Consider the following 27,782-nt stretch of genomic DNA (forward strand, 5'->3'; position numbering starts at 1 on the left):
TGGAGAAGACCACAAGGAAACAGCTCCATACCAAGGAGGAGAAGAGGGGCTGAATTAGAGAGAGACAACAGAGGGCAGGCACTCACGTTAAGAGACATTGGGAAAGGCTTCCTGGAGAAGGTAGGATTTTATCTGGGACTGAAAGGAAACCAGGAAGCAGAGATGATAAGGGAGGGTGTCCCAGGCATAGGGAAGCTAAGGAAAATGCTCAAAATCCGGAGATGGAGGATTTTATTTATGAAACTGCCAGGAGGTCACTGGAGTAAGGGATGTTTAAGGTACAAGAAGACTGGAAATGGGGGAGGAGCTGAGCTGAGTCTGTTTTACAAATGGAGAAACTGAGGTGAGACAAGGGCTTTCTGCTGACAGAGGCATCAGCCATCTTGGATCCAAATATGCCCCTTCCCATCTTATTGCAGGCGCTGTTTCCAGAGACTCTCTGGTAGGTAGGCAGCCATCAGACCCCCGACACACAGCTTAGAGTCCCAGAATGACAAACATTAGAGTTGCAAGGACCTGAGAGATCATGCAGCCCAACTCCATCATTTTACATGGGAGGGGGGGAGGAAACTAAGGCACAGAGAGGGCTTGAGGTCATGTGGTGAGGCAGAGGCAGCTGGGTCTCCTGACTGTAAAGTTTCTAGCTCCCAGTCCAAAGTTCATTCCATCACTCCATACCTCCTACCCTCTTCCAAGTTAGTATAACAGTTTTTGGTTTCTTGTCCCCCAGTGATCTCCAAGCACATAAAGGGACTGGATGAGGAAGCCAGGTTCTGGTAATTCGGTAAGAGCTGTCCTGAAATCCTCCCCTTTCTGCCCCCTGCAACTGCCCCATCCACTCTGGCCTCTGGCCTGCTTGTCCTCCTGGTGCCTGAGAAACAATGAGAAAGGTACAGCCTCCCTCCCCCAAGGGACCAGGGCAGGTCACGGCCTCATGGCTGTCCTTGGCACACATCAGCCAGGTGCCCCAACCGAGACCCAGATTTCTGGTGACTCAATCCCTCCAGATTCAGGTGATCTCCCCCACGTTCCAAGTGGCCACTCCCTCCCAGATTCCGCCCCAGACCCAAGAGGAGTCAGGACCAGGAGCGCTCACCTCAGGGACTCCAGAAGATCCCCAAGCACAAGCAGCAGGCTTCGTGGTCTCCATTTGGGGGTGACAAATGACACTACCTTGGGGCAGCAGGGACCCCCACCAACGGGGCTCCTGTCCCTGGACTGGGCTTCTCCTGACAGGTGAGAAAAAACAGCAGCCCCTGCTATGACTACCCAAACATACAGACACACCCCCCACAAAGGGCTAGAGGAGTGACCCTCCTAGAAACTGAGCTCCCTCCCGGCTCTCAATCCTTTGATGCTACAAGGCAGATACAGAGGCTGTGGAAGGGGGCTCCCACATCTCCAGCAAAGGTGAGAGCCAAAGGTTAGAGTAAGGGCAGGCTGTGCTGATTCAGAGTGGTCACTGGTACCCTGTGCAGAGGGTGGGCGTCCCAAGCCAGGTCCAGACCCTCTCCACTGCTGCTTCCCTTTCCATTGCAAGGGAAGTTAATGAAAGCAAGAGTTAGGGAAGGGCTATGGGAATAGGGGCAGAGACTCAGTCTCTCTTTGCTATCCCCTGCTGTGTGACCTCAGACAGGGCACAACCCCTTGTTTGGAAATCAGGGAGAACCCAGGAGTTGGAACTCAAGGTCCTCCAAGGTTCTTGGATTCTACTTAAGGGAATATACCACTCAAACATCCTACTGTCTTGATTCTTTTCCTCTACTCCCCTACCTTACTACTGAGACCTCAAAGTTGAGACCTGATGGCATAGATTCAGAGTGGCAGAGTTGGAAGAGATGGTAGAGCACCTAATGTCACAGCTGGGAGGACCCTGGGAATGTCTGATATAGAGTGTCAAAGTGGGAAGGGCACCTAGAACAGGGAACGTCCAGGCTGGGAGGGACCTTTAGAACAAGGAATGTCAGAGCTGGGAGGGGTCTTAGAACATAGAATGTTTGAGCCAGAAAGGGCTTTGGAACAGAGAATGTCAGAGCTGAGAGGAGCCTTAGAATATTGAATGTTGGAGCTGAGAAGGATCATAGAATATAAATAGGACATAGAATGTGAAAGCTAGGAGGGACTTTAGAACATAAAATATCAGAACTAGAACACGGAATGTGAGAGCAAAGAGAGATCGTAGAACAAAGAAATTCAGAACTTGGAGATCTCTTAGAACATAGAACTGAGACCTAGGAGGGAAATTAGAATATACTAGGAAGGATCTTAGAAAATAGGGTATAGAATAATCCTTACTACCTTTGTGACTTTGGGAAAATTTCATATCCTGTAGAGGTCTCAGTTTCTTTCCTCAGAAGGTAAGGATTAACTACATTTCCCCAAATGTCTCTATGTTTCTGTGTCAAAGACTGAGGGGACCTTAGATCATGAAATATCAGATGAGGACACGGAACACCAGAGCTCGAGGAGATCTTGTAATATAGAATGTGATACCTGGGAGGATGGGAAGGCAAGGGCTAGGACCTAGAATGCCAGAGCTAGAAGGAACCTTAGAGAAGACCTGAAAACAGACCTTAGCACACAGAATGTCAAATCCAGAAAGGACATTAGAACAGAGGGTGTCACTTCCAGAAGGAACCTTATGAAATGTCATACATGGGAGACCCTTAGAACACTTAATGTTAGAACTAGAAGTTATTAGGAATGAATAACGGATAATGTCAGGTCTGGGAGAGGCCTGGAACAAGGAAAGACAGAGCCAGGAGGGCCTTAGAACAGGGAAGGTCAGGGCTGGGAGGGGCCTTAGAGCAGGGAATGTCAGAGCTAGAATAGACTGAGCACATCTGACAGATTAGACAACTGAGGCTTAAACAGGATGTGACCTACCCAAGGTCTCACATAACCAGTCTTCTCACTTTCCCTTTTTCATTCGTCCCAGTTCTCCTCCTAACCTCCTGGAACCCACCAGCCTCAGCCCTGATGAACATCTTGGCCATCCCAGAGAAACCAACCCAGGGGCAGAACGTCACCCTACTGGTTCGAGGCCTCCCTGGGGAGCTCGTGGCTTACAACTGGTACAGAGGGACAAGCCTTAACCAGGCTCACCTCATCCTGAGCTACATTATCAGCCTTGCAGATGAGACACCTGGCCCTGCCTACACGAGCCGGGAAGCTGTCCGCCCTGATGGGAGCCTGGACCTCAGGGACGTGGTGCCTGAGGACTCAGGCAGCTACATCCTGCAGACTGTGAACCAGCAGTTCCAAACCGACATTGCCTATGGGCACCTGTTGGTCTATGGTGAGAGTGTCCCCCTAGCTGGTCCTCAGCCAGCCCCCTCCCCGTCTCTACCAACTCCTCTCTCCTAACCTGTAGTACCCTCCCACCTCAGGATTGTAGCATCCTGTGTTTAAGAGCCAGAAGGGACCTTAGAGGTTGCCTGGTCCAACCCCTTCATGTTACAGGTGAGGAAACTGAGGTCCAGAGAGGTTGTGACTTACCCAAGGCCGTGCAGGTCGTAAGTGGCTAGACTGGGATTTGAGCCCAGGTTCTCTGACTCCGGGTCCAGTGCTCTCTCCATGACACCAGGTTTTGTTTGAATTTGCAATATGTGAATTTCTCACAGTCTCCCATCCTGCCATCACTAACTGTGTCACTCGGCTGGGGGATGGGGGGTCTGGTCACCACCTAGGTGGTGTCCAGTCCCCTCCCCCTCTGCCTCTCCCCCCAGAGATCCTGTCCCCACCTCTCCTCCTGGCCAATGGCACTGAGCTGGTGGAGCGCCGAGATACCATCCACCTGCTTTGCAGTACCCCCAGCACGGGGGAAGTGCGCTGGTTCTTCAATGGGGAACCTCTCCCCATTGGCAGCCGTCTGGGGCTCACCCCAGACAACCGGGTCCTGGTCCGGCACAATGTCCGCAGAGAAGAGGCTGGGGCCTACCAGTGTGAGGTGTGGAACCCTGTCAGTGTCAGCCGCAGCAACCCAGTCAACTTAACAGTGTACTGTGAGTCCTCTCTGAGACCCTCCACCTGCCCCTTGCCTCTGTCACACCTGGGCTTGGGCCTCCCTGGTCAGAGAACGAGGCAGAAAATCATCATTATAGGTCAGGACAGGTCTAAGCTGGAGGACATGTAAGACACCAGAGCTGGGAGGGCCTTAGAACAAGGAATGTCAAGGCTGGGAGGAGCCTTAGAACGGGGAATGTCAGGGTTGAGAGGGCCCTTAGAACAGAAAATGTCGGGGTCGGGGGGAGAGCCTTAGAACAGGGAATGCCAGACCTATTTTATAGATAGGAAAACATGCCTAGAAGAAGAAAGACATTTGCCCAAGTGCACAACAGAGTCAGTAGTTGATCCCCAACGGGAGCCGAGGCTGCCCAGCTGCCAGCCCCGGGGGGCCATGTAGCCCTCAATCCTCTCTCCCCAGCCCCATTGCTCTCCTTCCGGCTTCTCTCTGTGCTTTCTCCCAAGATGGGCCAGATCGGGTAGCAATTGTCCAGGAATCTGCCTTCCGGACGGGCTGCACCGTGGAAGCCGAATTCAATGCATCTTTAACACTTTGGTGCGTGACCAGGTCCTGCCCAGACCCAGAGTACACATGGTCTTTCAAGGGGCGGACCATCGAGAGCACCACCAGCTACCTCAACATCAGTGGGATGACTAAGAACAAGGAAGGGACCTATACCTGCATTGCCAAAAACCCTATGACCGAGCTCTCGGGCTCGGCATCAGTCTTGGTCAAGATGTCGGGTGAGTCGTCCCTTCATCTCTCAGGCACAGGTTTGCCCTGTTGGGTAAGTAAGAGCATCCAGGGGGTTGACTGAGCCATTGGGATATCTGACTTGGGGGGGGGGGGGGGTGTCCCAGTCCTTCCAAAGGGTGGCATAGCTGGAGTTGGTGGAAATTCGAGATTCCCCCCAGGGTCAGGTTCCACCCATGAGTCACAACAAAGTGAGAAAACTGGTCATCAGCTGGCCAGTCTAAGAGGGCCTCAGCTGCTCTCTCTTTCATATGAGCTGCCTTATAGCCTTGGATGAGCCTTTCCCATTCTCCGGGTCACTCAGACTCACCATCTGTATGCAGAGCAAGGGATTGGGATGCGGTGACCCCCGAGAGGCCTCGCTGCTCCCTGTCTTTGAACCAGCTGCCTGATGACCCATTCCAGAGTGCATAAATGGGGAGGCTGGCTGCAGTCTGGTCCAGACCATGCAGCTGGGGACAAAGTATACCAGTCAGTAATTCATTGTCAAGGGGATGGCAGGGAGCCTGGTGTAGTACACATGTATGGGACTGGATGGAGCTCAGAAAAAAAAGTCCTGGCTTCATGAGGGAGGCTCTCTGGACCTCATCTGCTCCTCCATAAAACAAAGGGGATGAACCAAACTAAACAGCCTCAAAAATTGCTTTCTACCTCTTACATTCTAGGCCTTTGAGTTCCAACATTCTGTGTTCTCAAGTTCTGACATTTAATGTTCTAAGGTCCCTTCCTCCTCTGGGATTCCATGTTCCAAGCTTCCCTTTAGCTCATCATTTGAGGCATTGTCTGAGGGTATTCTATGTCCTAAGATTTCTTCCACCTTTAATATCCTGTGTTCTCAAGTCCATCCTAGCTCTAGTGTTCATGACCTATGGCTCTAAATTCCTGTCCAGCTCTGACATTCTGTACTCTGGTTCTGAGATCAATCTCAGCTCAGAAATTCCTCGTTCATGAGATCAAAGGTTTCTCCCAGACCTATGACTGCGATTTTGTGAAAACATGAGTGTAGCTATTTCCAGCTGCTGGCCAGAATCCTTCTGGCCTGATACACTGAGAGTTTGGGCGCCTGAGCAAATCAAGCAGGCGTGGTTCAGAGACTCCCAGGCTCCCTGGGGATGGTGGCTGACCCCCAGGGACTGTGGTTTGGTATCTCAAGACCTCATTAATTCACCATCAGTTCCTTCCCAAGAAAACATCTCTGGTGAAGTGTCGGACGATACCCTAGATGGAAACCTGCCAGGACTGTCCCATTTAACTTGGGGGGTCTTGTCCAAAGGGTGGATCCTGTTTCCCCCAGACATGGGGACAGGGTTCCCAGAGGTAAGTGGTCCTGAAAAGAGCTGGAGACACATCCTCAGAGTCACCCTGCCTAGAAACAATGGTACAGCAAGGTGGTTAGTGGGGAAAGCACTGGATTTGGAGTCAGAGGGCTTGGGTTTGAATCCTGCCTGTTACTGCTTGGGTGACCTGAACAAGTCACTTAATCGCTCTCAGTCTCAGTTTCCTCCTCTGTAGAATGAGGGGGTTGGACAAGATGATCTCTAAGGTCCCTTCCAACTTGAAATCCTGTGATCCTGTGTGCTCAGAAGGTCCCCTCCTGGCTAAGGCAGAACTTGGCAGAGGTGGGCAAAAACCCATCTGCTTGAATTCAAGGTACATGGAAAGCCATCCAGCCTATGAGATTTGATGCTGCCCACTAACCCTAAAGCCTCAGTGCCCTTCGTGCTGGGTCTGAGAGGGAAAGACAGAGGAAAGAGGAAACAGTGCCCTTCTCTGAGGGACCTTGGTCTACTGGGAGAGTCCCAGTCTGCCCATTTCAAAAAGATTCCATCCTCACAGGGGAGACACAGACCCTATTCTCAGAGGGCTCCTAGACTGGTGGTGGAGACACGGCCCCCATCCTCAGGGAGCCCCCAGACTGATGGGGAAGACACAACCCCTGCCCTCAGGAAGCCCTCAGACCAATGAGTGAAACATAGCCTCCACCCACAGGGGGCTCCCAGACTGATGGGGGAGACACGGCACCCATCCTCAGGGAGCCCCTAGATTGATGGGGAGACACAGCGCCCATCCTCAGGGAGCCCCTGGATTGATGGGGGAGACACGGCTCCCATCCTCAGGGATTCCCTGTATTGATGGGGGAGACACAGCCCCTGTTCTCAGGGAGTGCCCAGACCAACAAGTGAAATGTAGCACCCACCCACAGGGGGCTCCCAGAGTGAAGGGGAGACACGGCCCCCATCCTCAGGGAGCTCCCAATATAAGGGAGAGTGTGCCCCCACCATCTTCAAGAAGCTTCCAGACTGATGGGGGCATGCCTAACTTCTATCTCTAGACTCCTGGAGGAAACATAGCCCCCATCCTCAGGAAGCCCTTGGTCTAACATAAGACAGGTCCTCATCTTTGGGAAACTCAGTCTCTGAGAGGGGATACAGCATCCCTCCTCAACCTGTCTCCTCTTTCCTCCATTTCTCCTCCCCATGCCCAGTACAGGGCTCAGCCCATGGGGTGGGCACTCAGATGGATGGACTGGACAAGTAGCAATAGAATGCTTGACATTCATTCATTCAGTGAGTGATTATTTTCTTTGGGTCTTCCTTCCTTTAGTTCTCCTTCCTTCCTTCCTTCCTTTCTCCCTCTCATCTCTCCTTTCTTTTCTTCATTCCTTCCTTTCTTCCTTTTGTCCTTTCTTTACTGCCTTCCTTCCTCTTTCCATCCTTCTTTCTTTCACTTCTTTCCTCTCTCTCTCTCTCCCTGGTTCCTTTCCTTCCTTTCACAAACTTTTGCAAAGCCGTTCCAATATGCTCAGCCTGACACTGGGCTCCATTGCAGGTGATGCCAGGACAAACAAATCATATCTCTGTCCCTCCAGTAGCCTACAATGTCCCTCTCTTTTCAGTTGCCACATCAGCCATGACGATAGTGCCTGTTCCTGCCAAGCCCACCGAGGGAAAGGATGTCATCCTGTCTGTCCAAGGCTACCCCAAGGATCTTCTGGTCTATGCTTGGTACCGAGGGACTGCCTCTGAGCCCAACCGCCTCCTTAGCCAGCTGCCCTCCGGAAACTGGATTGCCGGGCCAGCCCATACCGGGAGGGAGATAGGTTTTGCCAATTGCTCTTTGCTGATCCAGAAGTTAAACCTCACAGACACTGGTCGCTACACCCTGAAGACTGTCACCCTGCAGGGCAAGACGGAGACACTGGATGTCCAGCTGCAGGTCTCAAGTAAGTTACTCACTTCATTCTTCCCAAATGCATTGGGGGTGTGCTCTGTGTGTTTGTCTGTCCTGTCTTCAACAATGGGGATCTTGGCTGTCCCTTGGGTTAAGGACTGAGGCCATGTCCCACCCCCCGCTCAAATCAGGAGCTCCCTGAGTGCAGACTATGTCCCCTCCTTCATAATAGGAGCACCCTAGGAACAAAATCATGCCTCTCCATGTTAAAAGTTCCCTAAGGATGGGACCGTGTCTCACCCCTCAAACTAGAATCTGACTCAAGGGAAGTATTTCATTCAGTCATTATTAAACTCATGGTGCTAGGTTTCCGTCATAGCAATACATGCCCAGAGATGGGTATCGTTTCTCCCCCATCAGACTGGGGTAATCCCAGTGGGTAGGAGCAGTCTTTCCAGGGAACTCCTGGAGGGCTGGGAACTGTGTCTTCTCCCATCACAACACAGCTCCCTGACCATGGGGACCGTGTCTCCCCTATCAGGCTGGAGGCTCCCATGGGGGAGAATCCTATCAGCCCCAACCAAACAGTAGTTCCCTGAAGATTTGTGCTATGTCTCCCCCATCTGATTCAGAGCTGCCCAAGGGAGGAGAACTGTCTCCCCCCATCAGGCCATGGGGTCCCTAAAGATGAGGGCTGTGTCTCCCCTATCATACTGGGGGGCTCTCTGAGGGATGGGGACCATGTTTCCTCCATCAGTCTGGGACTACTCTGAAGGTAGGGGGCCGTGTCTCCCCTTCCACATTGCAGAGTCCTCCCCATCCCATGGAAAGCTCACTAAATATGAGGATCGTGCCTCCCCTCTCCAACTGAGAGCCCCCCCAAAGATCAGAGCTGTGTCTCCTCCATCAGACTCACCAAGGAACAACTGGGCACTCCCTGAGGTCAAGGACCTTGTCACCCCCATCCTCCAGAGAGCTCCCTAAAAAATAGGAACCGTGTCTCCTCCATCAGAGCTCCCTGAAGTTGGGAACTGGGTCTCCTCCACTCAGACCAAGGGATACCCAAGATTGGCATCTATGGCTATGGCTTCTCTCATTGGGTAGGGGTAGCAGGGAGGGAGAAAAGGATAAATCAGAGTCAATGCTTATAACTCTTCTCTCCAGAAACCTAACCTAAAACCCAGCAGAAACATCTGGGTGCTCTTGTCCCTGAAGAGGACCAGGAACACAAAATCAGTTATGCACCCAAGGCTTTGGGACACCTTTGGGACACCTTCAGAACCCATCTCCCTTCCTCTGTTCTAGTGACATATCTCATTCCTATCACCTTCATCCCCATTGGTGCATTTACTTCAGCCTGCTGCCTCTTTTACCTTCATTTCCCTAGAACTTTCACATTCCCAATGCACTTTCCTGTCAACACTACTCCGTGAGAATATGATTAGCCCCATCTTACATATGAACAAAGTGGGGCTAAGTGACTCCGACAAAGTCATATAGCAAACATCAAGTCCAATCCCAGCCCTGGCCACCACTTCACACTGTCCACCCTCACAATGGTGGACAATAATTGTCACAATAATCTTAATCTAAAAATATGAGAAGAACAGAAAATACTAGTGATAAATGTCGGAAGCAGTGTGATATATCAGATAGAGAGTCAGGAAGACTCAGGACCAAGGCCTCCCTCTGACATTTATTTGCATCTGACCCTGGGCAAGTCACTTAATCTCTTAGTACCCCTGGAAAATTCTCTCAGATTGAAAGATGCAGAGCCGACCTGCATTGGTGAAGGGCCTTTCCTCTCCTGGGAGCTTCCTACATCAGTGAAATTACAAGTCTAGTCAAAAGAAAAGGAGAGGGGGGGGGAGAAATGTGGGTGGATAGATGGATAAAAAGGAAGGAAGAAAGAAAGAAAGAGAGGAAGGAAGGAAGGAAGGAAGGAAGGAAGGAAGGAAGGAAGGAAGGAAGGAAGGAAGGTCAGTGGAATCCATCACATAAGCCAGTAAAACCATGGATCCATTGAAGTATGCAGATATCAAGTTACTATTATTATTGTTGAGTTATAATTAATAATAATCCTTAATTATATTATACATGCTGATTACAGCTCACAGTTTTCTGGGGCTATTAAGGTTTATCAAAGTACTTTCTTCCTGTCTCCCTGGTAGGTAGACATATATTTTCACCATTAGGTGGTACCATGGGTAAAAGCTCTGGACTTGGAATTAGGAAGTTGAGGATTCAAATCCTGCCTCAGACACTTAACTAGCTGTATGAGTGACTCTGAGGAAATCGCCCAGCCTCCCTGTAACTCAGATGAGCTATAAAATGGGGGACCACACTGGATAGTTTCCTGCATCCTGTCTCTAAATCCCTGAGCTCATGAAGCTAGGACTCAGAGAGAAGGTATTAGACCAGAGTGGCAAAGTGAGGAAAAGCAGAAGACAGAATCTGAACCCAGGTATCAGATTCAGAGAAGCCCCTCCCAGTCAAGGCTTCTATGGAGGAGACTCCTATCAGCTCCAACCACCCTGGAGTTTCCTGAAGATGCATTCCATGTCTCCTCCACCCTACTAGGGGCTACCAGAGCAGGGAGAACTGTGTCCTCCCCCACATCTGGCTGAGGGTTTCCTGAAAATGACTCCTCTAGTTCAGATCCCTCATTTTACAGGTAGAGAGACAGAGGTTCAGCAGAGGAAAAGTCTGAGGACACACAGCTAGAAAAAAGTTGTCAGGATTTGAACCCAGGTTCTCTGATTCCAAGGGCAGAGCTCTTCTAGACATGCCACACTGCCCATAAAATACTCCAACCCTAATTCCCAGACCTGAAACTTAGGTAGGAAAGAATGCTATGCAATGGGGATGGGAGAGCATGGGGGGAGGCCTGAAGTTCAAGGCTGGATGTGTGGGCCTCTCTCTGTGACTCTGATCACCCTTTTTCCTCCCCCTATACCCCCACCCACTCCCACCGCATTCCACCCAAGACTAAGTCGCCCAATGGAGACGGAGGAGGCAGAAAAAGACAGACGGCTTCAGTCAGCACCTCCATCCTCGGCAGCAGCATCCCCAGCCTCCCTCTGGCCCTCAGTCCAGGAAAGGGGCAGGGTGGGCCAGACCTCCAGTGGGGCTTTGGGCCTTTGGAGTCCCCCTGCTCTCCTGGTGCTTACAAACCTAGTCTTAGAGCTAACTCTGGCCAGGCTGGTTAGGATTTTAAAAATACAGTTGATATCAGTTATCTGCACAGTGGATTATTCGTGTTTTTTCTTCTGCGTCACAGTCAGAAAATGGTAGAGGTGACTGGTCACCCAATGGTATAGACAATAGGCAGCCAAAATTTGATCTTCCCTCACATTTTCTCCCTGAGCTCAGAAACAAGCCTTTTAGATCAAAATACTTTGGTGCCTCAACTCCGAGGCCAAGGGAAAGTATGAGTCAGTTTGATTGGGAATCAGTGATCCCTCACATTTACAGAGAAGTCAATAGTTTGGACAAGCTCTTTCTAACCATTCACAAAGCTTCTGACAGGACTTTATAGTTTACAAAACTTTGAAGCAATTACTAAGCTTTGGCATTTCCCAACACTGGAGTCATCTTCCTTTGCTTTATTGTAAAGAGAGTAGGTGAGTCTGATTTACCAAGAATGGAAAATTTCCAAGAATGGCTCAGGGATGACCTGTATGTCTGGTTTTCATGGACCCACCTAAGGTCCAGAAGAACTCATTGGCCTCAGAGATGTGAGATTTTTTTACTATTACAACTCTTACCAACTTGCTGAGGGGCTGCAATCCACCTCAGAGGAGGGAATTCTCATTTCAGCCAAATTACCAGATCCTGGAAGGATAGAAGTATGTATAGTTTTACAAGGCTCACAAAGTTGTGCCTTCATATAAACATTTTAGTCTTCCAAAGTTGGCTCTGTTTTGGTTTTGGTGGGGAGAGGTTTGGATTGGTTCTATGACTTCATCCATGTGGAATGAGCCACCAGTGTGGAATCTTCTTCACCAAGGTAGACCAGCACTTGCCAGTTACCAGCCTTGGGGAGTTCCCTGGGGGCCCTCAAGAGGAGAAGATCCACAATCAGACTTGCCCAGGCCACCACCCTTCCAAAGTTGTAGGAGGTGACAGAACATTTTGAAGTTTCACAAAGTCCTTGAAGACTTTGGAAAGACTTTCCTTCCTTAAAATTCACTACACCAGGTGTATTACAAACTGCCTTCACATCCAAGGCCCTTTCACAGAGACCTGGTACACCATCTAGTCCAAATCCCTCTGGTCCAAACCCAAGTCTCCATCTGGCCTCAGAGAGGGAAAGAATTTGCCCAAGGTCACACAGGAGGTGGGGGGGGGGGGGAGGAAGCAAAACTGGCTCTAGAACTCAGGCCCCTACCTTCAAGTCCCACCCACAAAATGGGTGATATTTCCCCCTTTCACCTCCTTTCCTGTCCGAAGAGCCTCCCGGGAAAATACTGGCTAATCCATATCCTGAAACCCCCAACAAAGGGATCTGGTGCTATATCCAAAGGTTTTTAGGTTAGATGTTGGCAGATCTCCTTCTGTTTTCACTTGTTCCAGGTACAAAGACAGAAGGTGTGGCTAGGAATCGAGGTCAGAGAGCTGAGGGGGAGGGGGAGCAGATCAGCTTTCTAGGTCAAGCCAGATTCCATGTCTCCAGAGACAGGCAGCTCGAGTATCTGAGGCCTTGGGAAGTCAGTCAAGCAAACTCCCAGGACTGGCAGAGGCTCACTCACACAGAACGTCAAGGCTTATTCACAAAATGGAGAGCCTCAGCAGGATCCCATGCACTCAAACCCCATGGGAGAACTCAAGCCAGTTGTAACGGGAAACTCTCAGAAGTGAAATTCTGAAGACGAAGATGCAGGGGACACTATAGGAAGGGGAAGAAAGAGGCAGTTGTCTAAAGAGACAAATTTGGATGCACGACCATCATGGCGTCGACCAGCTTTGACTTTTAAAGGACACATACAAAAGAAGGAGATGAGGGCAAGTGATGGAGGATGGCAACACCCTGTAAGAACAGAACCAGGAGAATTAAGGCTCAGAACAAGCTAGGCTTGAACAGAAAAGAAAAAACAGGGTGTCTACATTGGGGGGAAAAGAGAATCAAGGAAGGAACAGGGGAGATAGGACCAGGATAAAGGGGTTGTTGTTCAAACCAGGGTAGAGGTCAGAAGATGAGGGAGGGCTAAGACTTTGCATATAGACAAGCTTCTCTTTAGCTGGTTTCTTTTCCTCTTAGGAAACACTTCCAGCCCCATCATTATTCCCATTTTCACTCCCAATCTTGCTTGGAGAGGAGAGGCTTCTGAGAGACTAGGTACCCCTCCAGTTCCCATGGGTCAAGTTAACCTTGCAGCAGCAGACAGCATCAGCACTGCCACAGGGTGAAAGGAACGAAGAAACACGAGTAGCAGGGACTGTGGACTGGGTATATCCTTGGCGGTGTTGCTGGGGTTGTATTCATCCACTGATGACTTGTTCCTTTGCTTTCTCCTATCTACAGAGGAACAGGTTGTCACATAATGCGTCAACTAACCAACCAGCCAGGAAGTACAGCATATAATTTGGCCACCAGGTGGTACCATACTCTGGATGGCCACTTCCAAGGATTATCAGTGTCCCAAAGGCCAACCCAAGAACTTCCATATTGCCCCTGTTCACTACAGTGTTGTAGCTATATATTTAAAGAGACTGACTACTCCTAAGCAAAAGAAAAAGTTCAGAGAAAGAAAGGAAACCTTACCAGGAGTGACTGAAAGGGCATAAGGAGGAGAAAGAAGGAGGGGGAGAGCGCAGGATTACTCAACTTTTATTTTGCTCTGTTTTCTCTGCCAAGGAGATGACCTTTGGACTGGGAAGGGTGGAAGAAAAATTGCTAATAAGAAGTTGATGTTCAAGGATAAGTGGGGTTTTAATAAGAAAACACCTGACTGCACTTGATTAGTTCAAGTCACCAGGCTCTGATTAACTACATGCTGGGGGGTACCCAGAAAAGCAGCAGATGAATTGCTGAGCCAGTGTCCATGATCTTTGAAAGATTGGGGAAAACAGGAGAGTTGACGAAGGATTGGAGGAGGGTAAAAGTTAGATGGATTTACTAAAAGAGAAGAAAAGGGAGATATGAACCGCACACCATTGAGCTAGATTTCAATTCCTGGGAAAATTCTAAAACATGGTCATTAGTAAGCATTTGTTGAACATCTCCTATATGTCAGGAACTGTGTTAAATCCCGGAGATACAAAGAAAAGTTTAAAAAGTCTCCTTTCCTCAAGAAACTCATAATCTAATGGGGGAGACTACATGCAGACAGCTATGGACAAACAAGTTATATACAGGATGAAGTGGAAATAATCAGCCAAGGTAAAGCCATGGTATTAAGAGAGATGAAGAAAGACTTCCTGTGGAAGGGTCATTTTCGCTGAGACTCGAAGGAAGCCAGGGAAGGATGGGATGCACCAAGCCACAGAAGCATCTCCTTTCTACTGGCACTAAAAACTAAGCAGGTAGTAGCATAAAAAGTCAGATAAAACACTTATGTCCAAACACAGTTTTCATGTGAGGGATTCTGGGTGCAATCTCTATGATAGCCACCAGAGGGCAATGCACTTCCACTTTGGCCAGAGTTGGACCTTACAATTCAGTTTACTTTCAGACCCTTTGTATATGAATGGATGGGCCCTTGCCTTTTCCCTCCCAGTATCTCTAGCTGCTATTCTTGGGCATGACTATTTTCCCAGAATGTATTTGACTTCCGTTCACCTCTGTCCCACTGAGATTGTAATTTCTCTCCCCAACATCTCTGGACCCAAAAGGATTATTGGTTCATTATTGATTATATGGACCAGTTAACTAACTCATGTCGACCCCACCCCCACCACCACTCCTGGTGAGGTCTGAAATCTCCTGCTCTCCAGCACTTGTTCCAGCCAGTGTTTCTTGGAGGTGCCCAAATGCCTTTCGAGGGAACCACTCTGCAGTACCTTACTTTCAAGGCATCATAGAGGAAGGAAGAAATTGTCTCACCACCATGCTACTCCAAGCCACGAGTTTGGCTAGCCTGACATCAGCCCCAGGGAATGGCACTGGGTGTCATCTTGAAGTTCCTCTCACAGATTTCCAGCATGTTCCCCAGCATCCTTGCCAGGAAGCCTTCGGAAGACTACTCAAACATCCTGGCAAGGCTCCATGCTGCCAAGTCTCACCCTCAGATGCCCAAGAGTTCTGAGGTTAAGTGACTTGCCCAAGGTCACATAGACACCATATGCCCAAAGTGGGACTTGAACAAGAGTGATACGCTTCCCAACTTCTCTCTCCCTACACCACATTGCCTCTGGGCCAGAGCTGGATAGCAGAAACAGGAACCAGAAGTTCTTGACAGTGTAGAAGGCTAGGCCAAATCTGATAAGATGAAATTTATTGGGGACAGATATAGTCTTAGACTTGTGTTCAAAAACCAGCTTTGCAGATACAGTATGGAGAAGGCGTGACTAAGATAGCAGTCCCCTGCCTCTGTCTTTCCTGAGTGACTATTGGAAATGAAAGGGGAAGCACCATCTGCTCATGATTTCCAAAGAGTTGCTGCAACCCAGGATTGCAATATTGTTATAGTGACCGTGAGTAACTTGAAGAGGAAGCCATGGTCATAAAGAGCCCTCATGGCTTCAGGAGGAACAGGTCAAGCCAGACTAACCTTGTTCCCTTTGGTGTCAGGATTACTAGACTGGTCCTAACATGTAGATATAAGGAACTGTAATTTTAAAAAAAAGAAAGAAAGAAAGGTTTTGTTATGTTTTCTTTTTAAATTAAGCATTTATAAAGCACCTACTAAGTCCCAGACACTATGCTAAATACTTTACAATTACCTCATTTGACCCTCACAACTCTAAGAGGCATGGTGGTGGGACAATTTCTTTCTTCCTCTATGATACCTTGAAAGTAAGGTACAGGAGAACGGTTCCCTCAAAAGGCATTTGGGCACCTCCAAGAAACACCTGGGCTAGGACAAGTGTTGAGGAGCAGATTTCAGATTTCACCAGGAGTGATGTAGACACTGCCCCCCGAAGTGTTAAATGGTCCATTCAATCACAAGTGAACTAGCTATCCTTTTGGGTCCAGATATGTTAGGGAGAGAAATTAAAATCTCAGGGGGTGCTGTTAGTTTGCCCATTTTAGAGTTGAGTAAACTGAGGCAGACAAAGATTAAGCAAAAATAACAATAATAAACATTTATATAGCACTTACTATGCTCTAAGCACTTTACAATTATCATTCAGTAGAATTATTATTAAACAGCTTGCCCAGGGTCACACAGTTGGGAAGTATCTGAGGCTTAATTTGAACTCAGGACTTCCTAGTTCCAGGCCCAGCACTCTGTCCCTGTGCCACTTAGCTGTCGATATGTTAGCAAAGATCATGCTACTAGTGTGGACAAAATCAAGATTTGTGGACCAGACAACCGTGGAGTGAAAGTGTATTGGGAACTGAGTGGATGGTAGGATTCAAAGAGTACACATTAGTGGTTAGAGGTCGGAAATAAAGGTCTCCAATGGAGTGCCCCAGGGAACTGTCCTGGGAGGGCAGGAGAGAATCAGTGATTTCATCAATGCGGGGAGTTATGAGTAAGAAACTCCCTCTACTAATGCAGGTTGACAACTTGGTTTTAGCCAGTTACATAGAACACAGAAAGATTGGGTGATATATCAGGGATACATCAGAAAGATACAGAAAGAGAGACAGGGAGAGGAGAGGGGAGGGAAGTGGAGGGGAGGGGAGGGGAGACTGAGAGAGAGAAAAGGGAGAGAAGAGAGAGGAGAGAGAGAGAGAGGAAAGAGAAGAGGAATACATGAGGGAGAGGGAGAGATAGAGGAGAGAGACAGAGAGACTGAGAGAGAGACAGAGATACAGAAAGAGAGAGAGAGACAGAGAGGAGACAGACAGACAGACAGACAAAGAAAGTCAATATGTGTCCTTGGTTTGGGGTTTCCTAACACTGAGATTTAGGGCAACTAGGTGGTGCAGTGGATAGAGCACCAGTGCAGGAGTCAGGAGGACCTGAGTTCAAATCTCACCTCAGACACTTGATACTCACTAAGTGACCTTGGGCAAGTCACTTAACCCTAACTGCCTCATTCTGAATCATCTCCAGTCGTCCTGATGAATATCTGGTCACTGGATTCAGATGGTTCTGGAGGAAAAGTGAGTGACCTGCACAGTCCTCACTCACTCAAAACAAAGTCAAGTGCAAGTCATGTCATTATTTCTCTGATGGCATGGTCTTCTCTGGCAACAAAGGACAAACACACACATACCTAACACTGAAGCCAGCTCTCTCTCCCTACACCATGATTCCTCTCAGCTTAAGAGCTTTATCCATGATTTAGAGAAAGGCTTAGAAGGCATCTTTATCAAATGTGAACATTTCACAAAGCTAGAAGGGATAGAGCTGGATTATAGACTCAGGATCCCAAAAGATTTTTGCAGCCTAGAAGGCTAAGCCAAATCTGATAAGATTTAATTAGGGTAGCTAGGTAGTACAGTGCATAGAGTACTGGTCCTGGAGTCAGGAAGACCTGAGTTCAAATCTGGCCTCTGACTCTTACTAGCTGGATGACCCTGGGCAAGTCACTTCACCCTGTTTGCTTCAATTTCTTCCTCTGTAAAATGAGCTGGAGAAGGAAATGGGAACCACTCCAGTATCTTTGCTAAGAAAACTCCATTATAAGTCTTAGACTTGAGTCTTTAAATTTTGCCAAGGGCAAGATGGGAAAAGTGTTCAGACAACAATTTGCTTGACTGAAAAAGATCTGGGGATTTAAGTAGACCACAAGATCAATATGAGTCAATGTGGTGAAAGGCAACCAAAAAAACCAGTGCAAGCTTGAAAGGCAGTGTGGTGTCCAAGACTTTGCAGGTGACAGTCCTGTTGTATTTTACCCTGGCCAAACCATAATCTGACACTATGACATGCTGCATTTAGGCCTGGGCACCATATCTGAAAATGCAGACGTTAATTAACTAGAAGATAGCCAGTATGGTGAAGGGACTCAAACCCAGGCAAATGAATATTAGCTGAAGGAATCAGGAGACTACGTAGACCATTAGTCCAGAGGAAATCCCTGGTGAGGAAACTCTCTCTGCCAATGGAGAGTTAAATGATCCACCCAGGGTCTCAAAACCAGATTATGTAAGAAGCCATGTCTTCTTGTCTTTAAGGCCCACTCTCTGTCCACTACACCAAGCCACCTCTCCATGCTGATTGCTGCCTAAAAGTATCTCAAGGGCTGTCAAGTGGAAGAAAGATCAGCCCTGGTCTGCTTGACTCCTGAGAGCAGAAATAATCACAGGGAGAAAAGTTGCCAAGAGGACTATTTCAGCATAATCTGTGGTTGTTTGGTTATGTCCAACTCTTCCTGACCCGTTGCAGGGTTTTCTTGACAGAAATATTTTGTTCTCCAGCCATTTGACAGATGAGGAAACTGAGGCAAACAGGGTGGAGTGACTAGTCCAGATTCACACAGCTGGTAAGTGTCTGAGACCAGATTTGAACTCCTGACTCCAGGCCAGGCATTCTATCTCCTGTGCCACCTAGCTGCCCTGGATATATGGAAAACCTTCCTAACTAGAGTTAGCCAGAACATGATGGGGTTTTGTCCAGTCCAGAGGGAGTCTTGCACGAAGGGCCGGAGGCCCAGTGGTTGGGAATTTTGTAGAGTGGACTCTTGGCCAGCCCTAGATGGATTGGATGAGGACTACTCAGGTCCTTGCCTATTCTGAGCTCCCGTGATTCTGTGAACACACCATGCCAGGGGTGGAAAGCACCCAAATCCACAGAACGTATGATCTGCAGGGAATCTTGGAGAGCTCCTCAGTAGAAGAGACCACCCCAGTCACATTGCCCCCTTGATACCCCCACATCTTGAAACCAGGCAAATGTCAGAGAACCATGGGGCCTAGAGATCAAGGCTGACTCTTGTTTTGCCCAGAAGGAAACAGAAACCCCAAGGAGTGCAGAATTTAGGGTTGGGAATGACCTTGAGGGTCAACCACTTTACAGAAGACAAAAAATGTTGCTTCAAGAGAAGATGGGAGCTTACTTCCAGGCTCAGCTCAAATACTGCCTTCTGCCAGAAGCCTTTCCCAATCCTCCCTAATGCCAGTGCCTCCCCTCTAGTGATTAGCTCTGACTTTTCTCTTTATCCTGATTGTATGTAGTAGCTTGCACGTAGGTTGCCCCCATTAGCCTGTAAACTACTTGAAAGCAGGTTCTATTTTTTGCTTCTCTTTGTATCCCAAGGGCTTAGCACGATGCCTGGCACAAAGTAGATGCTTAATAAACATTTGTTGCTTTGACTCGGCTTCCATAGGAAGCTTTGGCTAGTAAGACAGGAGGATCTGAAAACACATCCGTTGATCCCAAAGTCAGTTCACCATTCATCATTGTCTCTGGCCCCAAGCCACCCAACTCTCAACAGGGCAAAACTTGGATCTGGGTCTCCTGACTTGGCAAGAGTTGGCCTGAAAGACATGTAAGATCCCTTCTTATACTGAGATTCTGCAACTCCTAAAAGTTAATGACAGTTCATGAGAACAGTTTGGTATGGCCTGAAGCCATCTGGGAGGGCTTCCTAGAGGAGATGGAAACATGAACTCGATCTTAAAGGATGAGACTGATTTGACCATGCAAAACAGGCAGAGCCCCTCCAAGTCTATCCTATGTGGGTGGAGAGGAGAAGAATGCAGACTAAGCTGGTGGTGGAGGATACGGTTGAAGACGGAAGACTGTGGAAAGCCTCAAATGCCAGCATGAGGAACTTTGGGTAGATAGTATGGTCATATCCTCTCTATCCAACTCCCCCCAAGGACATGGTTCAGGGGTCACCCATGGCCAGAAATGTTTCTGAGAGCAGCCAAGAAGGTAATAGAGTAGAAAAGGGGAAAGAGGCTAACTTCTTTTTTTTATGGAATAGGTCCCAGGCAATGAAGGAAGCCAATCTTGTTTGCACTGCAAACTCAGTTAATCAGGCCATGGCCAACTGGAATTGGGGGGAAGGGCTAGGAAGGAAGTTGTTCTCTGTCTTCTTAGGAGGATGTTTCTCTCCAAGCTCCCAAGCCCTTTCTGGGGCCAGAAACCCCACCATCCACAATGTATTTATTTGAAGGCTCATAAAACATTGAAGCTAGATGAAATCTTAGAACTTCAAGTCAAGTCAAGAAGCATAGATTAAGAGTCTACTAGGCATAGTGCTAAGCCCTGGAGATATAAAGAAAGAAAAGCAAAAATAGTCCTTGTCCCCAAAGATTCACAGCCTAATGGGCATAGAATGGTAGAAGTGAGAAAGTGGAGAAAGTATATAATTGGGAGTCACTGGCTGAGAGACCAAGTCCCACTTTTGTGCCTACCTCCATGACCTTGGTCAAAGTCACTCATCTCTCTTGCCCCTGATTTCCTCAATAGCCTCTGAGTTCCTACCCAGCCCCAAATTTCTGAGTCTTTCATGGCGTTCTTCACCTGAAGTTGGCGAATTTTTTAAAATATATTTTGAAAATTCTCTCAAGAGAAAAATATCTCAATAAATTTGTTTTCCATTGTAATCCTGTGCATCATATTTTACCTTCCTCAGATTGCCCAAGGAGTACATCACACATACACACACACACACACACACACACACACACACACACACACACACCTTAACAACCCCTGGAACAGACTGTAGAATGTCAGAGTTGGAGGAAACATTAGAACACATTTCCTCAGACCTAGGAGGGTTTTCACCAATAACTGCAGTTAAGGAAACTGAGGCCCGTTCCTAGAAGAGCAATGACTTATGCAAGGTCATAGAGTGATTCAGGTCTAAGAACCAATTCTTTCTATTCAATTATAATAATATATAATATATGGTAATAATAGTATAATAATTACTCCTATTTTCCATATGAAAAGTTAAGAATCTTGTCCAAGATCACAAAGCTTAAATTTGACTCTATATCCAATGCTCTTCTCCCAACACCACTGCCATCATCCATCCATTCGTCACATTCAGTGGATTAGGGGACATGGGATATGTGAAGGATTGAGAAGAAGGAAGAAGCTGATGTTTTTGGAAGGGTCCAAGACGGCCAGGTTTAGATTAAGGGCTCATAACCTGTGAGAACTTGCTTTTAAAAATACCTTAATAACTACATTTCAATACAAGCGATATCCTTTGTAATCCTATGTATTTTTATATTATGCATTTAAAAATACGGTTCTGAGAACAAGTCCAAGGCTTCAGCTGACCAACAGAGGAAGGGTGTAGGATACAGACAAGGTTGAGAATGTCAGGTTTAGAGAGAGGGACCTAAGAGTCTAGACTGAACTCTGGTCCTTGGAACTCTGACCCTGCCCTGTCCTAGGCAAATAAAGGGTGGATCTCTCTTGTTATCTTTATTTTTAAGACTGCCGGGTTGGTTTTCCCCTTCAAGCAGGAGGAACTAGTATTCTTCCACACACCCCCACCCCCTTAGCCTTTGTCCCTTTCCCCCTCTGGCCTTGAAGGCCCCACCCAGAAATAGGGACCTTCACCACACCCTGGTAATCCCCTGGAACAGTTAAATGGGATTTTAGAGACCATATGGGCCAATCCCCTTATTGTACCCTGGGGGGAAACTGAGGATGAGTCTTCACCACGTCCGGCTGACCTCGGCAGTGAGGTCCTTGCAACAGTGAAAAGATTTGGGTGCTCTGGGAAAATGAGCCAATCAGGCTGTCTCTGAGCTCCAGTCCTGGACACAGAGGCCTGAATCTGCCTAGCCTAGAGCATTTGGAGCTCTCCATGGTGGGCAGGAGCCAGACTGGGTGGTTAGAGATCCAGCATGGGAGTCTGAAAGATCTGGGTTCAAGCCCTACCTTTGACACTCACTGCCTATGTGACTCAGACATGTCTCAGATCCTCTCTGTATCTCAAACTCAGGCACGTCTCTAAGAGTTTTGTGCTGACTTGCATTGGTGGAGGGGGTTTCTACCTGGGAGAGTTCCCTACACAGATAAAATCCCAAAGTCTGGACCAAAGGACAAGGGCTGCAGGGAGGAGATGAGATGGTCAAGGTCCCTTCCAGTTGATGTTCTATGTTCAATTCAATCCAACAAGCATTTATTAGGCTCCTAACAAATGCAATTTGCCTCAGTTTCCTCATCTGTCAAATGGACTAGAGAAGGAAATGGCAAACCACTGCAGTATCTCTGCCAAGAAAACCCCAGACAGAAAAAACAACAGAAGCAGTAGACTGCATCGCCCGTGAAGATACAAAGACACCACACTCCTGCCCTCAGGAAACCTGAGGGAAGGGAAAGCCGAGCCCTCCTTATGTGCTTGCAAACATTCTCTCATTGGAGCCTCACCACAACCCTTTTAGGTAGGTGCCATGATTACTTCCATTGTACAGTTGAGAAAACTGAGGCAACTCTAGTAATTAAGTGACTTGTTCAGGGTCACACAACTAGTCAGGGTCTGAGGCTGCATTGGATCTCAGGTTTTTCAGACTCTAGATACAGCGTTCTTGCCACTGAGTCATCTAGGGGGAGAGACAGAGAGAGATAGAAACAGAGAAAGAGAGAGAGACAGAGACAGAGACAGAGGCAGAGAGACAGGCAGAGAGAGACAGAGGCAGAGACAGACAGAGAAACAGAGAGAGACAGACAGAGACAGAGACAAAGACAGAGGGAGAGAGAGACAGAGGCAGAGATAGAGACAGAGAGAGGCAGAGAGAGACAGAGACACAGAGAGACAGACAGAGAGAGACAGACAGAGAGATAGAAAAACAGAGAGAGGCAGACAGAGAGATACAGAGACAGAGACAGAGAGAGGGAGGGAGGGAGATGGAATTTGAGAAAGATCCAGGCAAAGAACCTGAAGGAAACACCTGAGAACGAGGATGTCACTTTCAGCTGGGGTTCAGGGAAGGTTTTACCAATCAGAGGGAAAGGATGATGAAAAACAGAAATGAGGAGGGAAGGTCTTCCTGCTCTGGGTGCACATTCACATGTACAGAATTGGGAGAGGGAGTTTGGCCAGAAATATGGTGAATAAGAGTGGAAAGGTTGTAATATGCCATAAGTTCAGGCCTGAGTATTGGGGGGAGGGGGTTCTCCTTGAGGTACTAGGGAGTCCCAGGGGATTTGGAGCTGAAGAGTGGCATGACAAGACGAAACCTCAGGATGATTTTGGGGGCAGTGGCAGCTGACCTGGAGCTGACCTTGGATAACTGTCCAAGTAAGAGGTGATGAGGCCCTGACCTGGGGTCTTGTAAAGTAAGGTGGTGACAATATGACAAGAAAGATGGGGACAGGGGTCCAAGATGCAAAAGTAGAACAGATAGGACTTGGCAACTGACTGAATGTTTGGGCAGGGTCAGGAGGGAAGAAAGTGTTAACCTTGACTAGGGGAAATGGGGAGATAACCCGGAATCTGTTGGGTCTAAGATACAGATGGGACCCCTAGGCAGAGACATCCAGGAAGCAGCTGGAAATGAAGGGTATGTTCAGGGGACAGATCTGGGAGCCATCTGAATGGCGATCAGAAGTGAATTTTGGAAACAGATCAGATCACAAAGAGAGAGAGTGGAGAGAGAAAAGTTCAGAGACTTGGGCAGCATCGTGGGAAAAGGACGGACCACAGCTGGGGGAAGGAGGCTGAGAAGGTGTGATCACAGAGGTAGAAGGAGAATCAGGAGACAGCAGTATTGTCACAGAAACCAAGGAAGGAGGGAATGGATGTTTTCTGTTCCCAGGTTCTGTTCCCCTCTCTGCTCTGCGTTCTAAGGGTCTACATCCTCTCAGCACCGATGTTCTGTGATCCCCTATGCCCAACGCATAGACAGTCACCACTAGGAGTCCCCATGCCTCTACTTTCCTGGCTGGGATTGCACTTGTATTTTTCATGACCACCCTCCATTTTCCCACTCTCAGTCAGTGTTCTAGACTCGGCTCTGCTGCCAGTGCTGTGTATGACTTTAGGAAAGTCATTACACCTCTTAATAGCTCAACTCCTTCATTATAGAATTAGAAGGTTCCTTTAATTGACATCTCTGTTTCCTCCCAGCTCTGACATCCCCTGTTCTAAGACCTCTCCCAATCTTGACATTCCATGTCCTAAGTTCCCTCCCAGCTCTGACATTCTCTGGTCTATGTTCTAAGGTTATTGACATTTTGATCCATATTTTATTTTAAAAGGTCCTTTCAGTCAGTATTCTATATTCAAATGCTCCTCCAATCTCTGACACTCTCTGTTCCAAGGTCCCTCCTAACTCTGACATTCCATATTCTATGTTCTCAGACTCCTCCCAGCTCTAACAAGCTGGGATTCAAGGGGACAGTATGGGGGAGGGAGGGGAATATGCCCTGGTACCTTGTGGTATCATCTCCTAAGCGGCCTTTCTCCAAAGCTCTCCAGAGAGGGGGACAGATTTACTTTTCCACCCAGGATAATCAGCTCTACCCCTAGAACACAGTATGTTCTCACCTTAGTTTTGACCCTGATTTTGATCCATGACCTAAAAGAAGATCCTACTAAGCTTTTTGGATCTCAAGTTTCCTTATTAGCACCAAGAGGTTTTTGGGCAGTGGGGAAGACTGGAAAAAAACAACATAGCTAGAGTCAGCAGGTCTGAGTGTAAATCCTCCCTACTATTTGGATGGCCTAGAATTGGTTCCTTGTCCTCTCTGGACCTCTGCCTCCTCCTCTGTTAAGTGAAGAGGATGGATGAAGTGATCCCTGAGATCCCTCCCAGCTCTAACTCTATGATGCTAGGATTTCTTAGGTCCCTTCTAGCTCTTAATCTGATGATATTTAAGGATATTTAAGACCCTTCATAATAGGGCCACTAGGGGGCACCATAGTGAACAGGAAAAACTCACCTTCCTGAGTTCAAATCCAGCCTCAGACACTTACTAGCTGAGTGACCCTGGGCAAGTCACTTCAACCTGTTGGCCTCATTTTCCTCATCTGTCAAATGAGCTGGAGAAGGAAGTGGCCAACCCCTCTAGCATCTCTGCCAAGAAAACCCCAAACGGGGTCACAAAGAGTTGGACATGAGTAAACAACAAAGGCTTTCCAGGTTCTGACATTTTGAGATTCTTTCCTCCTGGCCCTACTGGGAGCCTCAGAACTCTGGTTTTTCAGGCTGTTTATCTGGAGGGGAAGGGGAGGGGGCATTTTCCTCACTCAGTTAATCTTTCCTTTCTTCCTCACTCTCAGCCCTTATCACTAACTCTCCAGCCTCAGCAGGCAAAGTCCACCTGCCTCAAACAGTTCAGGATTCCAGGATCCCGATTTACACCAGGGACTTCCCCACATAGCCCAACCCTCTTCATTTTCTGCCAGGACAGGTGGCAGCTGAATGCAACTTCAGCTTGATTTAATGAGTCAAAGGAATGAGAATGGGTTGAGGGGGAGATAGTACACCGTTTCCTTGCCTCTCCCCTTTCCAATCCCATCACCCTCTGGTCTGCGGCATTTCATTTCTCATTTCTTGCAAGTTTCAACCCAAAAAGGCCTAAGCCTAGGACTCTCTCCCTCCTTCTCTCTCTCTCTCTGTCTCTCTTTCTCTCTCTCTCTCCCCCTCCCTCCTTCTCTCTCTCTCTGTCTCTTTCTGTCTCTGTCTCCCTCCCTCCTTCCCTCTCTCTCTGTCTCTCTCTGTGTTTCTCTCTTTGTCTCTCTCTTTCTCTCACTGTGTGTGTCTCTCTCTCCCTCCCCACCCATTACCTACTCTCTGCCCCTGTCTGTCTCCCTCTCTCTTTGCCTCTGTCAGAACCATCCAGACAACACATAGACACACACACTCACAAACACATACAACCACACATACACACTTCATAAGCTCATAGATATAGAGCTGGCAGGGACCTTAGTGATCATCTACCCTCTGACTCAGTTTTTGGAGTGAAAACAGCCGTGGACCAGACGGACTTTGGAGTAAATAAGGAGGTCTGGACTCAGTCTCTGGACTCAAGCTGAACCCAGGATGACTTAGAGCATTCCCCTCTACTCTCTGCACTGCCCTTTCCCACCTATAAAATGAGGAGGAATTTTGTTGTTGCACAGTCATGTCCAACTCTTCGTGACCCCATTTGGGTTTTTCTTGTCAAAGGTACTGGAGTAGCTGAGGTACCACATCACACCTATAAGATTGGCAAACATGACAGAACAAGAAAATGATAAATGCTGGAGAGGATGTGGGAGAGTTGGAACACTAATTCATTGTTGGTGGAGCTGCGAGCGCATCCAACCATTCTGGAGAGCAATTTGGAACTATGCCCAAAGGGCTACAAAAATGTGCATACCCTTTGACCCAGCAATATCGCTACTAGGACTATATCCCCAAGAGATCATAAAAATGGGAAAGGGTCCCACATGTACAAAAATATTTATAGCAGCACTCTATGTAGTTGCCAAAAACTGGAAGTCAAGGGGATGTCCATCAATTGGGGAATGGCTGAATAAATTATGGTATATGAATGTAATGGAGTACTATTGTGCCATAAGAAATGATGAACAAGAAGACTTCAGAGAGGCCTGGAAGGACTTATATGACCTGATGCTGAGTGAAAGGAGCAGAACCAGGAGAACTTTATGCACAGCAACAACCACAGTGTGTGAGAGTTTTTTCTGGTAGACTTAGATTTATGTAATAACACAAGAACTTCTTACCAAAAAAAAAAAAAAAATCCCAATGGAGGATCTCAAGGCAAAATGCCTGCCACACTCAGAGAGAGAAATATGGAAGTCACTCATATATTGTAGCAGATCATGTTTGTGTATGTGTATGTGTTTGTGTATCATGTTCTGATTTGTTATACGATTTCTTTCATTTATCTTAGTCTGACTACATAGCATGACTATAGTGAAAATATACTCAATAGGAAAGTATATGTAGAATCTATACAGAATTGTATGCAGTCATGGGGAGGGAGGGGGGGAGTGGGGGGTAGGTGGGGGGGATAAAATCACAATTGTATGGCAGTGATTGTTAAACATTACAGAATAAAAAAAAAGGTACTGGAGTAGTTTGCCATTTCCTACTCCAGATCATTTTACAGATGAGGAAACTGAGGCAAACAGGGGTAAGTGACTTGCCCAGGGTCACACAGCTAGTAAGTGTCCGAGGCTGGATTTGAACTCATGAAATTGAGTCTTCCTTACGCGAGATCCAGCACTCAATGCACTCTGGTGCCCCCTAGCAGTTACCCAAATTCTACTCAACTCAACAACTATTTAACTAATAAGGGCCTACCCTGTGCCAGGCCAAATGCTTCAGACTGGTCATCCCTTACTGCTGCAGAAGAATGTCACCTCCCTGGGCCATCTCTTCCAGCTCAGAACCTAAGGTTCTTTCCATGAGTTAAAGAATCTATGAAGGTAATGCAATTCTAAGAAAGTAAAAGTAAAATTCAATGAGTCTAAGATTTTAAGAACTCAAAAATGAGACTAAAACATTCAATAAGCAATCAATCAACAAGCAATTAAAAGCCTGCTATGTGTCGGGGAGGGCAGCTAGATAGCACAATGTATAGAGCGCCAGCCCTGGAGTCAGGAAGACCTGGTCTCAGACATTGACTAGCTGTGTGACCTTGGGCAAGTCACTTCACCTTGTTTGTCTCAGTTTCCTCTTCTGTAAAATGCGTCGGAGACCCTGTGCTAAGACCAAAAAATGAACTAATCCCTGCCCTCAAAAAGCTTACATCCCAACAATAATTCTAGTAAGTGGAAAATCTTCTAGTACAAGATTTGGTGAATCTGTTAGGGAACCAGAGCCCCACAGGTAAATCACCTGGTGTTCATCAAGGAAGAAAGA

At 47.7% G+C, this 27,782-nt stretch overlaps 1 protein-coding gene across 1 annotated transcript; it reads left to right on the top strand.

The window, feature by feature from the left end:
• Window positions 1–1,110: 1,110 nt before the first annotated feature.
• On the top strand, window positions 1,111–11,176 carry CEACAM16 (CEA cell adhesion molecule 16, tectorial membrane component). Its single transcript, XM_072607961.1, has 6 exons — window positions 1,111–1,236; window positions 2,939–3,298; window positions 3,729–4,004; window positions 4,471–4,749; window positions 7,656–7,982; window positions 10,918–11,176. The coding sequence occupies exons 1-6, from the start codon at window positions 1,164–1,166 to the stop codon at window positions 10,920–10,922; spliced, it is 1,320 nt and encodes a 439-aa protein (XP_072464062.1). The 5' UTR covers window positions 1,111–1,163; the 3' UTR covers window positions 10,923–11,176.
• Window positions 11,177–27,782: the final 16,606 nt, after the last annotated feature.

The sequence above is a fragment of the Notamacropus eugenii genome, chromosome 5 (assembly GCF_028372415.1).
Source record: "Notamacropus eugenii isolate mMacEug1 chromosome 5, mMacEug1.pri_v2, whole genome shotgun sequence".
Classification (NCBI taxonomy): domain Eukaryota; kingdom Metazoa; phylum Chordata; class Mammalia; order Diprotodontia; family Macropodidae; genus Notamacropus; species Notamacropus eugenii.

Excerpts from the sequence above, each read along its gene's own strand:
- CEACAM16 (XM_072607961.1), top strand. The coding sequence starts at position 1,164 with ATGACACTACCTTGGGGCAGCAGGGACCCCCACCAACGGGGCTCCTGT. Across the intron at positions 4,005-4,470 it reads AGTCAACTTAACAGTGTACT|ATGGGCCAGATCGGGTAGCA; the intron begins GTGAGTCCTCTC and ends CTTTCTCCCAAG. Across the intron at positions 4,750-7,655 it reads AGTCTTGGTCAAGATGTCGG|TTGCCACATCAGCCATGACG; the intron begins GTGAGTCGTCCC and ends CTCTCTTTTCAG.